At 37.6% G+C, this 13,792-nt stretch overlaps 2 protein-coding genes across 4 annotated transcripts in view; both read right to left on the bottom strand.

Moving 5' to 3' along the window:
- The window catches only part of LOC121634615 (copine-8), a 93,446-nt gene extending 90,500 nt beyond the window's left edge, over nucleotides 1-2,946 (bottom strand). Inside the window, exon 1 of the mRNA XM_041977417.1 lies at nucleotides 2,607-2,946. Coding sequence (XP_041833351.1) covers nucleotides 2,607-2,704 — 98 coding nt within the window. The 5' untranslated portion in view covers nucleotides 2,705-2,946. The remainder of the gene's footprint in view (nucleotides 1-2,606) is intronic.
- A 7,021-nt stretch (nucleotides 2,947-9,967) lies between these two features.
- Nucleotides 9,968-13,792, bottom strand: part of LOC121634772 (kinesin-like protein KIF21A) — a 36,320-nt gene continuing 32,495 nt past the window's right edge. For all 3 annotated transcript variants that reach the window (XM_041977683.1, XM_041977684.1, XM_041977686.1), the window contains 8 exons: nucleotides 13,419-13,555; nucleotides 13,210-13,294; nucleotides 13,027-13,116; nucleotides 12,785-12,940; nucleotides 12,560-12,677; nucleotides 12,300-12,470; nucleotides 11,988-12,184; nucleotides 9,968-11,906 (listed from right to left, as the gene is read on the bottom strand). In XM_041977683.1, coding sequence (XP_041833617.1) covers nucleotides 11,849-11,906; nucleotides 11,988-12,184; nucleotides 12,300-12,470; nucleotides 12,560-12,677; nucleotides 12,785-12,940; nucleotides 13,027-13,116; nucleotides 13,210-13,294; nucleotides 13,419-13,555 — 1,012 coding nt within the window. In that variant the 3' untranslated portion in view covers nucleotides 9,968-11,848. The remainder of the gene's footprint in view (nucleotides 11,907-11,987; nucleotides 12,185-12,299; nucleotides 12,471-12,559; nucleotides 12,678-12,784; nucleotides 12,941-13,026; nucleotides 13,117-13,209; nucleotides 13,295-13,418; nucleotides 13,556-13,792) is intronic.

The raw sequence follows: 13,792 nt of genomic DNA, 5'->3' as shown, positions 1-13,792 counted from the left end.
GTGATGAATCTTCCCCAGAGCCTGGACCTCAACATTATTGCAGCAGTGTGGAATAATCTTGATGGACAACAAAACAAAAGGAAGCAACATTTTAAAAAATTAAATGTCCCTCAAGAAGCCTGGAGAACTATTCCTGCAAACTACTTTAAGAAATTACAGGAAAACTAAGAGGATTCAAGTTGCATTGAAAAATAAATGCCATAACAATGCAGACTTTCAAGCTTCACAGAACTTCTCAAAACTTTGTCTTTTCTACTGTTTCCATTCATGTTATCACCTGTTTTCTGTTTTCTTGACAATAACATAAAAAATCTGTTTTTTCCAAGTCCTTGGCACAACACTGTAAAATCCTATGAGTCATGAATAGCAGTGACTATCATTGCAGCAATACAAATATTTCAATCCAAGCACTGCCATAATGTCCACTCATTCATGCTGTATGGTCCCTTCTTAAGCTGTTGCCTCCTCTGTTAAATGTGTCACTCTAACACCCCCCCTACACACTCAGAGGGAAACTTTAAAGTAACCATGGTAATATTCTGTGTCCACTCAGAAAAACTGTAAAACATATTTAAAAAAAAAACAAACAAACTTGTAAGCTCACACAATCATGTGAGCTCACATCTGGCTGTAACCATGGCATTCCCATTCTCCCCCAAGTTGGAAGCAGAGGGACCAGTCACCAAAACACCTCCCTCCTCCAGGGCTGAGGAGCGGAGTGTCTCAGACATTAACTAACTCTGCCAAACATGTTCACATATTCTGCTGGAAGATGACATGATCTCTCCGTTACTAAGGAGATGGTGCTCAAAACCTTCTGGAAATACAGCAGCTACAGCATCTGAGGAACCAGGGCAGGGTAGGACAGTTTCTGTCCTCTCCTCTGAGACGTCACATAAACATGATCTTACAGGAAGCAGTCGTTTTTGACACAATTGTCTGATTTCAATTATTTGAGTTGAATCGTTACAAATACTTGTTTACTTGTCTAAAAATAGCTAGATTAACAGAAAGGTCATGCTTACAGTATCATCGTTATTTCAACACTGCATTCCAGTGTTTCAGGTTTGACTGGGACATCATTGCTATTTACTGGCACTTGAGAGGAAATACCACTCATTATTAATTTCTGTATCTTCCTTATTTCAGTAAAAGCTTTGTAAATTAAAGTGTATCTCTACCTTTTAAAATGTTGCTTGCAAAGCTTAAAGGACAAAAATAAACTGAATTCTTATTCATATAATATGTTTAATGCCAGTAAGTCTTCATTTCTATATTGTTATTAAAATATCATTAGGTTTATAACTTAATAGTGAGATAAAAGAAACAATAAGAGAAACTATTACACACAAATAATCAAATGACTATGCAATATATTGTCATGACTTTGACAACCTTACATTACTGAAACTGAGAAGATCAAATAATGTTTAATGATGCCTGCAAAAATGTGTATATAATGTCTAAATAAGATGAAAAAGAAGGAAAAAAATCAAAACCATTACAATGTACCAACAGTATATAAACACTTCCAGGACACTCTGCAGCAACATAAACAAGCATTCTTGTTTCTGGAAAGGAATCTGCTTTTTAGATCCAAAAAATATCAAACAGTTCCCACTACAGGGCTGAAAAATGTTCATTTTTTCTTAAAAATTTCTGTTAAGCTCAAAGTGAGTTGGATTTATTCATCCAAATTTACTGCTTAGTGCACAAAGCTCATTTTCACTCATGCGGTGGAGTGCCAGTTTTCTTACAGTATGACTGTAACACTGCAGCTGGAAAATAGTTATACTATTCACTGCAACAGATTGTACTGTGCAGCCTTAGAGGTGTGACATTCCCCTATGTTAACTGTTTTAAACATAAACAGGTGTGGTAAGCCATGGTAGAAGACAACACAGTCCAGTGGGGCTCCTAAAACACACGCTTATAGTCAGCAGCCTACTGTGGAATTACCACACTTTGACTAAATAAACCACATCCTCAATGTCTGCCTGCTTGCATGCATGGAGGAAAATCCCCTGGATGAAAAACACGTCAGCAATGTCCACTCTTTTCCCTCATTTAGCAGCAACAACACTGTTAGCTGTCTAAACCAGAATCTCAAACTCAGGATAGCGAGATGGCTAATAAACCGCTACTGTTTCCTGTGATTTGTCGTGTAAATGCTGTGTACTGTTTACTTCAGGCGAGGCTCGAAACTGTCTAATTAAAAGATACAGCCGCGCGACTTTAGTACTTCGAAAACTATCTTAAATCCCATATTTTTTTAATACATAACATTAACTTTGGCATACATTCCTGTTTAGGTTTGTTATTCCTTCAGTTCTTCTCACAACTCGTTGCAACAGCGTTTAAGTCAAAGAAAAGTGTAAAACTGGAGTCTCACTCCTGTTAAAACTGTCCACACACCGACGATTCAACGTCCACGTCACAACTGTAGCGTAAATCTACGAGATTCACACATTGTTTTAGATACTGTGGAGCTTAGAAATTTAGCTTGAAAAATATTTAAGAGAAACTTGGTCGGAGTTAGGAATCTCGATGTTTTCCGTAACCTCCTGTCAAGACTGAAGCCAGGTTAGACAGATGCATTCTCCTACCTGCAGGACACCGTGATTTCAACTTTGGTGGCAGGAATGGACGGGTTGAGGGAGTCGAAGTCGCCTATCGACGCCATGTTCAGGAAACTGTTGTTCATGGTGTCAATTTTTTTTATCTTGTTTTTACCCTTCCTTATGGTCCAGCCCCGTTTTTTTTTTTTTTGTTTTTTTTTTTTTTTTTTTTTTTTTTTTACAGCGATAAAAGAGGAAAAAAAGGAACTGCGCGCGCCTCCTCGGCGAGAAGTGGAGCAAAGGTGCCCCCGAGAAGGAGAGGAGAGAAGGGCTGGAAGATGTGATGTCACTTCTCTCCTTCTCCCTTTCTTCCTCCTCTGTCTGTTCCTCTGTTTCCATCTCTCCTCTTTCTTTTATCCCTCTCTGTTACACTTCCCTCTTTTTCTTTCTCTCTGCCTCTCACTCTTTTTACCTCAGTTCAACTGACTTCTGTTTAGCAGCTCATTTAAAATCAGTAGCTCCACATTTATTGGACTGGAAGTAATAACAATGACACAATCACCAATAAATCAAATAGAATAAATTTATCATGAAAAGTCTTTCCTGTGAGCACGTGACTGTGTTGTGTATGCACATTTGCAGACACATTACCACCAACCCCTGCCTACAATGCACGTATTCAGATCAGTTCAATTCAGTTTAATTTGCTTCATTCTAATGTGGGTTGTTGGCACGAAACACCCCTTACCCCCCTTTCACAGCCGGATTAACCTTTTATCATGCCAGGGGAAAAAATGCATGCTGATCCCCTAATGACGTCAAGGTTATTTCGGGTCAGGCTTGGTGATAACTTACTGTATTTGTACAGTAAAGATGGCCTAACAAAATAAAAGAGATCTTTGCATTTACTAGGCAGGATCCAAGATTATATGTCTTGAGAAGAAATGTGGGCTTTAGTGTCGCAGGACATCTAATTGCTGCTGAAAGTCACTGGAATGCACCATCAATGGAGAACTTGTAACTTGAATAGAAATACCTTTATGCCATATTTCATGAAAATGTCAGTATGCCCTGGTAGCTGCTTGCCTAAAAAATAATAAAAATAAATAAATAAAGTTTTCACTAGCCCACCTACTTGTCCAAGCTGTGCCTCCAAAGTCCATCCTTGCAGGGGTGGGGTTGAAACCCAGCAGAGGAGGAGGGAGGATGTTCACATCCTCAGATTAAGTTCACCTTTTTTCAAATGACATGACAGAAGTTTTTAATGCATATTTTGAAGAAAGGGTCCATCAGCAGATAATTGGATTTATCTATAACCATCTAGCTAGCTTTTATTACATTAAATATTACTTGATTACATCATACTTTGCTAATGCTCAACTTCAAAATTCAATATAAAAATCTTGGCAGAAACAAAACTAATATTCTCCCTTTTTTAATTAAGAAAATTCCATATATTACTGGTGCTGTCAGCATCTAACAGTGTCATTTTTAGTAGGCATCATTTATGGCCAGCTGTTGTCCTGCACAGAACACTGATCAATTCAAAACATCTCACCTCAACCACTCATGGCTTGATGCTTTGTTGAAGCATTATAAATCTTGAGATAACCCATCTATTTAATTCACACAGAGCCTCTCTAAAAATCCACAAAAAATCAAAATTACAGTTTGAGTCCCTCAAGAGTGTTTGCATATTTTTACTCTTACTTGTAATCCTTTACGCTTTATGCATGCATGTAGCATCAAAATTCACTCTGAGCTCATTGAGGAGATAAGTCATTTTTCTAACCTTTGCAATGAAACATCAATAATTCTCCCTCCCTCTTCACTTTTCTACAGGCTCATCCATGAGGATAGGCATCAGATTTAATTAACCAAAGGGGAGAGCCTCCGCTAGCAGCAAATAGAGTGACACCATGATGAATGTGAAGGGATAAGGAGAAGAGGCACATTATGAGGACACTGCATTTCCAAAAGGAGCTTATAGCACTTGAACTATTTTCCTATTAGTCTGTTTGTTGGAGCTTATCAGAGATTGTGCATTATCTTAAGTAATAAAGCAGATACTGTTTTTTTATTCGTGTTGGCTTGCAAATAAACAAGGACACAAAGGAACATATTACAATAGTTTCCAAACCACTAAGGGAAACAGAAAGTACTTGCTGTACCTTGGTTTAAAGGTGAAAATCTACTCTTTAGCCTTTTTTTTCAGTTGCTTACTGTATGTTGCATCAGTCAGTGTGTTTTTGTAAGTTGATGCTGAGATGATAAAATTCACTGGATGTTAAAATGACGCATCCCGGTATTACTCAGTGTGTTCACTGGCTGACCACATCTCTAAATATAGTCTCACACACACTCTGACACACCCTGGGTCTGATGTGTGGCGTGGTGGTGAAAACCATTACAGCGCCTTTGGGCAAACATTATGCCACCACTCTGTGTCCATACCGGTAAGTGGGTTGGGTGATTTCCCTTGTAGATTTACACACATGATTGATTGCAAAAAAAATGAATTGACACTGAGACAGGTGTAAATATGGCTTATGTGCATCATTGCCACATGTCTCAGCACCACACAGTCAACACTGGATCACTGATGCATGTGCACCATGCACACACATTTTTTCATCCCATGCTGAAGGAATGTTGATATCTGTTAATCATAATTCAGTAGCTGATTCACTGAAAATGAATTAAACATGAAGCCATTTGTTAGAAATACAGTCCTTTACAGGCCACAGTAATTACTACACACACAAATATTAAAGTATCCCCCTCATTCCCCACATAAATCAGTACTGTGATCATAAATGCAATAAAGCATTTTAGGAGCAGATGTTTTTTCTTTCTCTTTCAAGTAGAAATGATCTCATATTTAAGGCATGTTGTGATTAAAAAAAAAAGATAAGCATGACATTTTCCCTGAAAATTCCTCTTGATAAATTTAGTCTTTGGTGTAATTCATAAATAACTAAATCCACTTTGAGAGAGGATCTGAGAAGAGTGATGCCTTTCCTTGCAATTGTAATAAAAGTTCAAGTAATCTGGAGGGGTTCCTACTTTGAGAGAGACAGAGAGACAAACAAGTATTAAACCTGCACATATGTATAAAAGTAAATGTAATGAATCACAGTTGACATATAGTATGGCAATCCATTTCTTCCACAAATTTCATAAACAACAGCAGAAACAACAAAAACACCTACCTCTTTCAGACAATTAGAACCACGACATGTCAATGTACCCTTAGCCTAGATCCTATCTGCTTTTTAGTTCTGTGTACTGGGGTACTGCCAGGTGCAGGTCCATTATAACCATTTCACAGAGAGACACACAACTACATGAAAACTATGCTTAAGGAATTCCCTACGATTCTAACCAGGTACTTTTATGCTGTACTGCACCTGTGCTAACCACTGCACAGCAGTGTCATCGCTTATTATCCCCAGTTTATCAAAATTCACCCAACAATCCTTCCATGACATTAAGAATCTTCATACAACCTATGTAAATGAGCATGAAACGGCTTGCTGCTGCCGTCTTAGCCAGGACACAGTTAGAAAAGACATTTTTAATCTCAGTAAGGCTTTTCCTTGTTAAATAAAGGTTAAATCCTGTGAACCAAAGTGATTTGAGACTGCATGCAACAGTAACATTTGGTGTTTGTACTGGATGTTTACTGCTTGTTTTAAGAAGCTGTTTAGCTCTGCAAGACGATAAAAAATTATTTTCAGCTGTGTCAAGTATTTAAGGATTCTTTTCAAATTTGGTTCTGTCAGTAAGTTTTGATTTGTCTCAGTGATACTTAACTCAACTCAAATCTTATATTCATTCTGAGGATACGGAGCTTTAACCCTCAGTTTTTCCCAACAGTTAAACATGCTCTGTGAAGATGCACTTTGTGCTAGTGCTACTATTAGCATGCTAATAGTCGAACTGACAGTTATAATGGTGTTTTGAGCTAAGTCCTTAAAATTCTGCTTGGGGAGTACTGATGTCAGTGTAGGATACCTTGTTTAGGAACCTGCATGGCAATACAATATTTCAATCTATCCATCCATGCAAGTCCACTTATCAAATATTTCTGTCTAGAGGGGTGTTTGATAGTTTTTAAAAAATTTGATTCAGGTCCGGCCAGTTACAAACTGTACTAAACACCAAACTGCAGAATGTTTTACTTGCAGTTTGCCCTGTTATTTAAAAGCTAGATAGCTATGATCCTCTACGATGTGTTAATTCAGTCTCCACTGCTCAAGTTCAGCCAAAGAGCCCTCTGGATATAATTGGCAATGACACTTACACAATTAAAACTGATCTGCAATTATATGGAGAGATCTACAACAGATGATTCAATTCAAAGAGCTCCTTTCTCTCAATAAGAGCACACACTTGACCTGCACGTGATGAGATATATCCCCCTCTCACTTAATCCCCCCTACCTGTTAAAACACCCTCATTCAAGATCTTCTGCTTTGTCTGTTTTCCTGTTGCAACTACATGTGGACCAGTGAATGAAACACAGATGGAATTTCTTTCCTCTAATTTCATGCTAAAACGATTTCACAAGCAAATTAAAAATATTGGTCTTTCCAATCTGTTTTGCCCAATAACTCAGATGCTCAGAGAGGGTGCAAGGTTGATTTCTGTATTTCTAATTTTGAGAGCAGGCAGCACTATCACGGCTCATCAGTTATGGTCATAAAGGAGAAGTGGCGGTATTTTTAGCAGGATTCACTCTGTGGATGATCAGAAACGAGAGCCGCTTGGTGAATCTTGACCCTGTCCTCCTGAGCCTCACAGCTGCTTGGGAAAATGTCTTTAACTAATACTTGGCTGTCTCTATCTGCTTGTCCAAACACCATATGTCTCTTTTGTCCCCTTTAAAAAAAACAGTTTCAGTCTGGTGCTGTGTGTTGTCCCACTCATTCAGTCTTTGGATTTGTTTCTAAATAACTTTTAAGGAATAAAAAGCAACTTCTAAATTTTAGTAGTACAATAATACTGTTTTCCAGATAAAAGAACAAGGCAAACCAGATTAAGCTCATTTAAATCCTTGCACATTTTAATGATATTGATTCTTATCTTAGAGTAAAAATAGAGTACCTGTAACTTCACAAAAATCACCTTAAATTAATAGATTTGACGATGATGCAACAGCATGTGGTTAGGCCCACCCGTCACTAATCAATATGTTCACTGAACAGATTGGAGAGGGATATATTCTATCACACTACATTTGAAGTGGAAATGAAAATCTCAGACCACATTGGTCAGACTATGTGGAAAAGTTGTTGTTAATTTAACTCGATCTTCAGTTCAAACAGCATTTTTATTAATTTCTACTGTAAAAATCTGCTATGATAGAAGATTAAGACAGAAACTTGAATAAGCATAAAAACAATTTCAGTTTTTTTCCAATAGTATGTTATTTCTGTAATTGAGTAGCAGCAATTTGAATGAATTAGATGGCAATGGATACCTTTCTCATGTCTGTTCATTTAACGCAGTCCATTTAGTCTAATGTCTTTGTGGTGATGTCCACTGGCAACATCATGGTTGAGGTTGAAGTAACTAAACAGGATAAATTTCAGCAGGTAAACTGTAACTTTAATTTCTTCTTTTCTTTGTTTTTATATGCTGTACATATACACATACAGTACATGCCAAATGACGCTAGAATTAGACTAAAAATCAGTGACAAGAGGTCTTATGGGGTGTTCATCTTAAAAGAGAGCAGAACAGCAGCAACAACCAAAAAAGAGTTTTGGTAGGTCCTTTAAGAAGACTGGAGAACTATTCCTGAAAGCTACTTAAATAAATTACAAGAAAGCTTTTGTAAAAGTAATCAGGCTGCTGGAGAATAATGGTGATTGTACCTAAAAGGACTTTTAAGCTCATTAGAATTGCACAAACTCAGTTTTGACCTCAACACTGTATTAATATTAATGTCTGCATGTTTCAATATATTGATTAATTGCATAAAACAAGGCAAAAATGTATTAGTACTCTGCTGATTGAACAATCTTGCAACTTAAAAGGAGAAGATCACAAACGTATTCCTAATACTGGATATTTTCATCAAGTAATAAATTACCAAATAATATGTTTAAGTATCAGTTGTGTTCAAATTGACTCTTTACTATGGGGAGATAGAAGCTCCAATGGCAAAATTATCCCTAACTCAAAAACAATGCCCAAAATTATTGGCATAAATAAATAATAAATTAAATAAATAGATGGATTTGACAGAGGTCTGCACTCTTTAACTGTTTCTCTGCTTAGTTCGGTGCATAGTAAATGTGAACCTGTGTTGCATTCAACTTTTTATGTCATGGATATATGCAATAAAGATATTATAATGCCCTGATTAGTGATTCCCTGTCAAAAAGACTGATGTATTGGCAAGTTGTGTAACCTGAAGGTACTTATTACAAGTAGTATTATAAGTAGACTAGAAGGAGGGTTCAACAGAGCACTCATAAGGCAGCGTTGAGTTAATGTTCTCCTCTTTTGAGGCCAATTGCCACTCATCTGTTTTCAGAAGAGCTGAACATTAAATATTGATCCTTCCATCACTGTTCGCCTTCATTTTTGTCTTCCGGGGGAGTATTTCACCCCTCTCTGTCGCAGTTTGTCTTCTGCATTAGTTTGCCTCATGAGCTATTGTTGCATGCATAAAAAAGGGGGTCAAACAAGCTACAGACAAAACATGATTTAACAAGAGAAGGCAGGACCCAACGATGAAGTTAGAGCAGTAACTGCATTATATGCATTTCATATGAGGAATGCTGAGCCATAGAAGTAGAATTTCATTGTCACCTTCAATATATCCTGGAAACAAATTGATCACAACCACAAAAGTAGCCCCTTTTCCAATTCTCACACAATTAGTCATCAAGCATCATGATGCAGTGCCACCACCATGTGGTCACAACACAAAAATACACAGAAAAAAAAGCTACACCATAAAAACATTTTTATACAATTTATTTTCACACTGCATCTGACGTTTCAATCACTTGAAACTGTGCACAAAAGAATCGTAGGAGGAAAACATATTTACACATGAGCAGATTTACAGTTAAATTTCAATATAACTAAAATTAGGAGACTTCATGTTTCAAGCAGCCTATCTGATTCATTATGAATTAGCAATACTTGCAACTCTTGTTTTTTTGGGAGATCACTTTAATACATCCATTGGACTGAAAATCAGCATCTGTAACTAACATATTTTAGTTCATCTTATGTGACCATGAAGGCAAAACTAATTTGACAAATTGAATTTTTAGTGCAGTCCTTTTTGTCCACTGACATTACCGTAGTCACCTCCGAAATCCAAACCAGAGCAGCAAGGAATATATAAATAAAATGTAATAATGATAATACAGTAGTTCACCGTGTAAATGTTTGTCTGACCTTTTTTGAAATTTAGAATAGTCCACATTGATTAAGTGGTGATTTAACAGTCACAACACATATTTTAGGATTTATTCCAGGCACTGATAACACACCTCTTAAGAAAAACCCATTCAATAAATTCTGTGCAAAGCATCATCTTCAATACTGAGACATCAGAGGCATTAGAAGAAATGGGCTCGCAGTCAATCGCTGATTAAGACACAATAAAACAAAAATGAAAACTCTTTGAAAAAATAAATAGGAGCATTTTAGATACAAGACATGCTTAAACTCCAGCATGTGTGCAGTTTACAATTACAAGTACAGCAGAGGAGAACAGAACTGTACATGGAGAAGAGAACAAGAACTCATCACATAATTGTATTGTAGAAACATGGACATATTTCAGGAATTTGCTTTTGAAAATATTATACCTCATAATTTTCCTGTACAGACAGTTTACCACTGACAAAATAAGCACTGTTCACTTTAGTTAGAGATGATTCTGGTATAGGAATCACTGACATGTCTGCAGCTATTCCAGCTAGATGACCACGTGGTTCTGAGGTTGAATGAAGTTTAGTTGGCCCACTAGTGTGCTGCCCAGCACACCAAATAACCACATTAGCCAAATCTGAATCAATACCAGTCTGTGAATTTGTGACTACAGTTTTACCTTTTACGTAAGAATGTAATCCAGTTGCAGGAACTTTAATCAAATGTGAGAACAAATAAGTACAGTTTGCATTCTATGTTAGGACCTAATTTAGCTAAATTAGCCCTGCTAACAGCTAAATACACTAGCTTAGCAGTGTGCACCAAGCTCATTTTTTTGTTTTAGCCACTTGGAGTCACATTAAGTTGTGCTACTTTTAAGTCATATGTGTAATTGTCTTGGATTTTCAGTAATTAGCTCAATAATTAAAGCTTTTTTCCATTACTTATTAAAAAAAATTACTTAATTTAGTAAATTCCTCTTTCAAATTCAAGCTAGTTTGTACAGCTAAACCGTTTTTTGTAGTTAGCATTAGCTGCTTTTGTAGGATAGGACTTTGTGGAATTAGTGCAGAACAGCAGTGAGACATATGGAGACACGGTATGGGTTAGCTGTTTATCTTCTGGATCATGACCATAGTAATTCAGGGAGAAAGAACAGAAATTTGATACTAAGAAGAACTTTGTTGACAGCACAAACTGTATTTTGAGCCCTCTATGGTTATCTGGGTGGAAATGGGGGTCGGCAGTAACAGCTCCATAGTGAGTCGTTTGGTCCATGATAACTGAGAACACACACACACACACACATTCCTGAAATGACCTGTACAACAAAGCCAGAATGACAGGACATACCACACATTATATGAACACACGGAATAAACTTATTGCTGAGGCTGGAGCAGAGGATCTCCATGAAACATTTCAACACTCAAGAATATGATGAAACACTGATGTTGGAGAGCAAAGCATTTCACCAAAACATTTTGTCTTAGTTGCTTGGGTAAAGTTCACCAGATGCATAGATTTATCCATGTTGTGTTGTGATGCTGGATGCTGAGTATTAAAGCCTGTTGCTGCTGTCTTGTAATCCCTGCAGCTCCAAAAGAAACCGAATAAGCGTCATTGTTGATCTGTCTTGACCTAAAATAACAGTAACAAACAACATCCAATTTGGTATCCCTGACATCAATTCCTGTTGAGCATCAGTGGGGAGGATCAGTAATATTTAAGGGAAAGTTTGGCCAAAAACCAACACTGTCTTTCCAGACTCTGTTTGGGTTCCTTAAATTAACATGTCATCAATACATAGTGATGTGTAGCCCTCTCATATAATTTGTGTTGCTAGAATATTGGCCAGGGAATAATTCAGTGTCAGGGATCAACTCTCAGTGAATTCCATCTTCCAGAGATCCTTTGGCTTCCCATATTTTAACTGTGCGATCACTGTAAAAGAACAAAAACAATAAGTTTTTATATGCTAGGATCACAAACTTCAGATTCAGATGAATAAGTTTTGTGACTTACTCAGAGGCAGTGAACATTTGGGTGCTGTTGGTAGCCAGCCCGTTGATGGGACTGTCATGCCCCAGGACCTCACCAAGGGGTGCAAGTGTGTCGGTGTGCCAAAGGCGTAGCAGCCCTCCTCTGCACCCACTGAGCAGCATTTGGGAACCTGGCATCACACCCAGAACACTAACCCAGTCTGCCTGGGAACTGACTGACTGTAGGTTGATGAAACAATCAGCTGTTAGAGTTTATACTGTATTGGTGTTTATAAATAAGTTTAATGCATCAACTTTACCAGCAAGAATATAAAGTATGATGTTATCATCTTACCTGTACAAGCTTTTTAGTGGTCAAGTCCCATTTCTTAATATAATAATCTCTAGAGCTGCTATAGAAAATGTCTCCATGCACAGCCAGAGATTCCACGCTGTCCTGGTGTGTGGGGTCAAAAGAATGGCTGGAGGTGATGCTACCCTGAGCACCTTCTGTCACTTCAAACATCTGCAAAAGCAGGTACAAATATTCATAATACATGTGATTGCACTTTTTGGAAAATACATGTGCCCATATTTGTGTGTACAAATTCCTACTTTAATATGATGGTCTTTGGAGCCAGTGAGGACCATATCCTGTCCATGGCCTAACTTTTCAACAGTTAGACACATTACAGGCCCCAAATGGCCAGTCAACTTTCCTGTAGATACAAATCTTAGGAAAGAAAAGTTGAATTATTTATCTTAGCCAAACATGCATGATTTTTTTATGCTGTGATAGTTTACACAACTAACACCCTAATCTATGTCAGTGCAGCATACTTGCGAAGGTCCCACATGCGGACAGCATTGCCAGCAGCAGCATATAGGAAGGAACCAGACTGGTTGAGGGCGATCTGGTTTATCTGACTCTCTCCTGGAGGGATGGATAAACTCCTAACAGAACACGTGTCCCCTGAGCTCACCTGGCCTGAAGACCTGAATAACCCAGAAATTCATAAGAGATCCTTCATGGTCCACTTAACTAATATTCACATGTTGGATGAATGAGCATGATTCCTTACGTGAGTGTGCGAATACACTTAGCAGAGTCACGTATGTCCCACACTTTGATGTAGGCAGTGGAAACGGTGAAGACAAGGCTTGAAGTGTATCTACATTTTAACGATGGAAAACAATCTAATTAATATCTACAAATACAAATATTACTATCACATACTGTCATTTCTAAACATATAAACTAGTACCTGACAGAAACAACACTGCTGGGGTGATCTGCTAGAGACATAATCTCCTGACCCGTCACCAAGTTCCAGACTTTACATGTACGATCTGAGACAAGCATATGGTAAGTGTTAAGTTCTGGCACCAAAACATGTTAGTCAAACAGAATGGAACCATATCAAACATCCCTTTAAATGATGCCAGAGGCAGCAATCCCATTATCAGGTTTTACCTTTAGATCCTGTAAAAAGCAAGTCATCTGTGGCGTCTACACAAAGAACAGGTTTGGTGTGCCCCTCAGCTACGTAGACACACTGGATTTTAGCTCCCCGACTGTTCTTAGGAGCTGTCACGGGATTGATCACACCTCTGAAATACATATTAAACAACAAAAACATTTCACAACTGCTTTATGTACCATTTTTATTACCATTCAGTAACTCAGCTCAGCTTTATCTAGCCCTTTCTCAAATGCAGTTGCAAACCAAAATGCTTTCTAAAGCAAAAACAAGATATGAAGACCACAAGCATTTAACAGAAAACATGTCAAGGATTAAATTGATGCAATAGATAGAATAATGTGCAGATTAATAAATAATGTACATA

Source organism: Melanotaenia boesemani, chromosome 23 (genome assembly GCF_017639745.1).
Source record: "Melanotaenia boesemani isolate fMelBoe1 chromosome 23, fMelBoe1.pri, whole genome shotgun sequence".
Classification (NCBI taxonomy): domain Eukaryota; kingdom Metazoa; phylum Chordata; class Actinopteri; order Atheriniformes; family Melanotaeniidae; genus Melanotaenia; species Melanotaenia boesemani.
The sequence above is the reverse complement of the archived record's forward strand: the minus strand, read 5'-3'. Positions and strand labels throughout refer to the sequence as shown.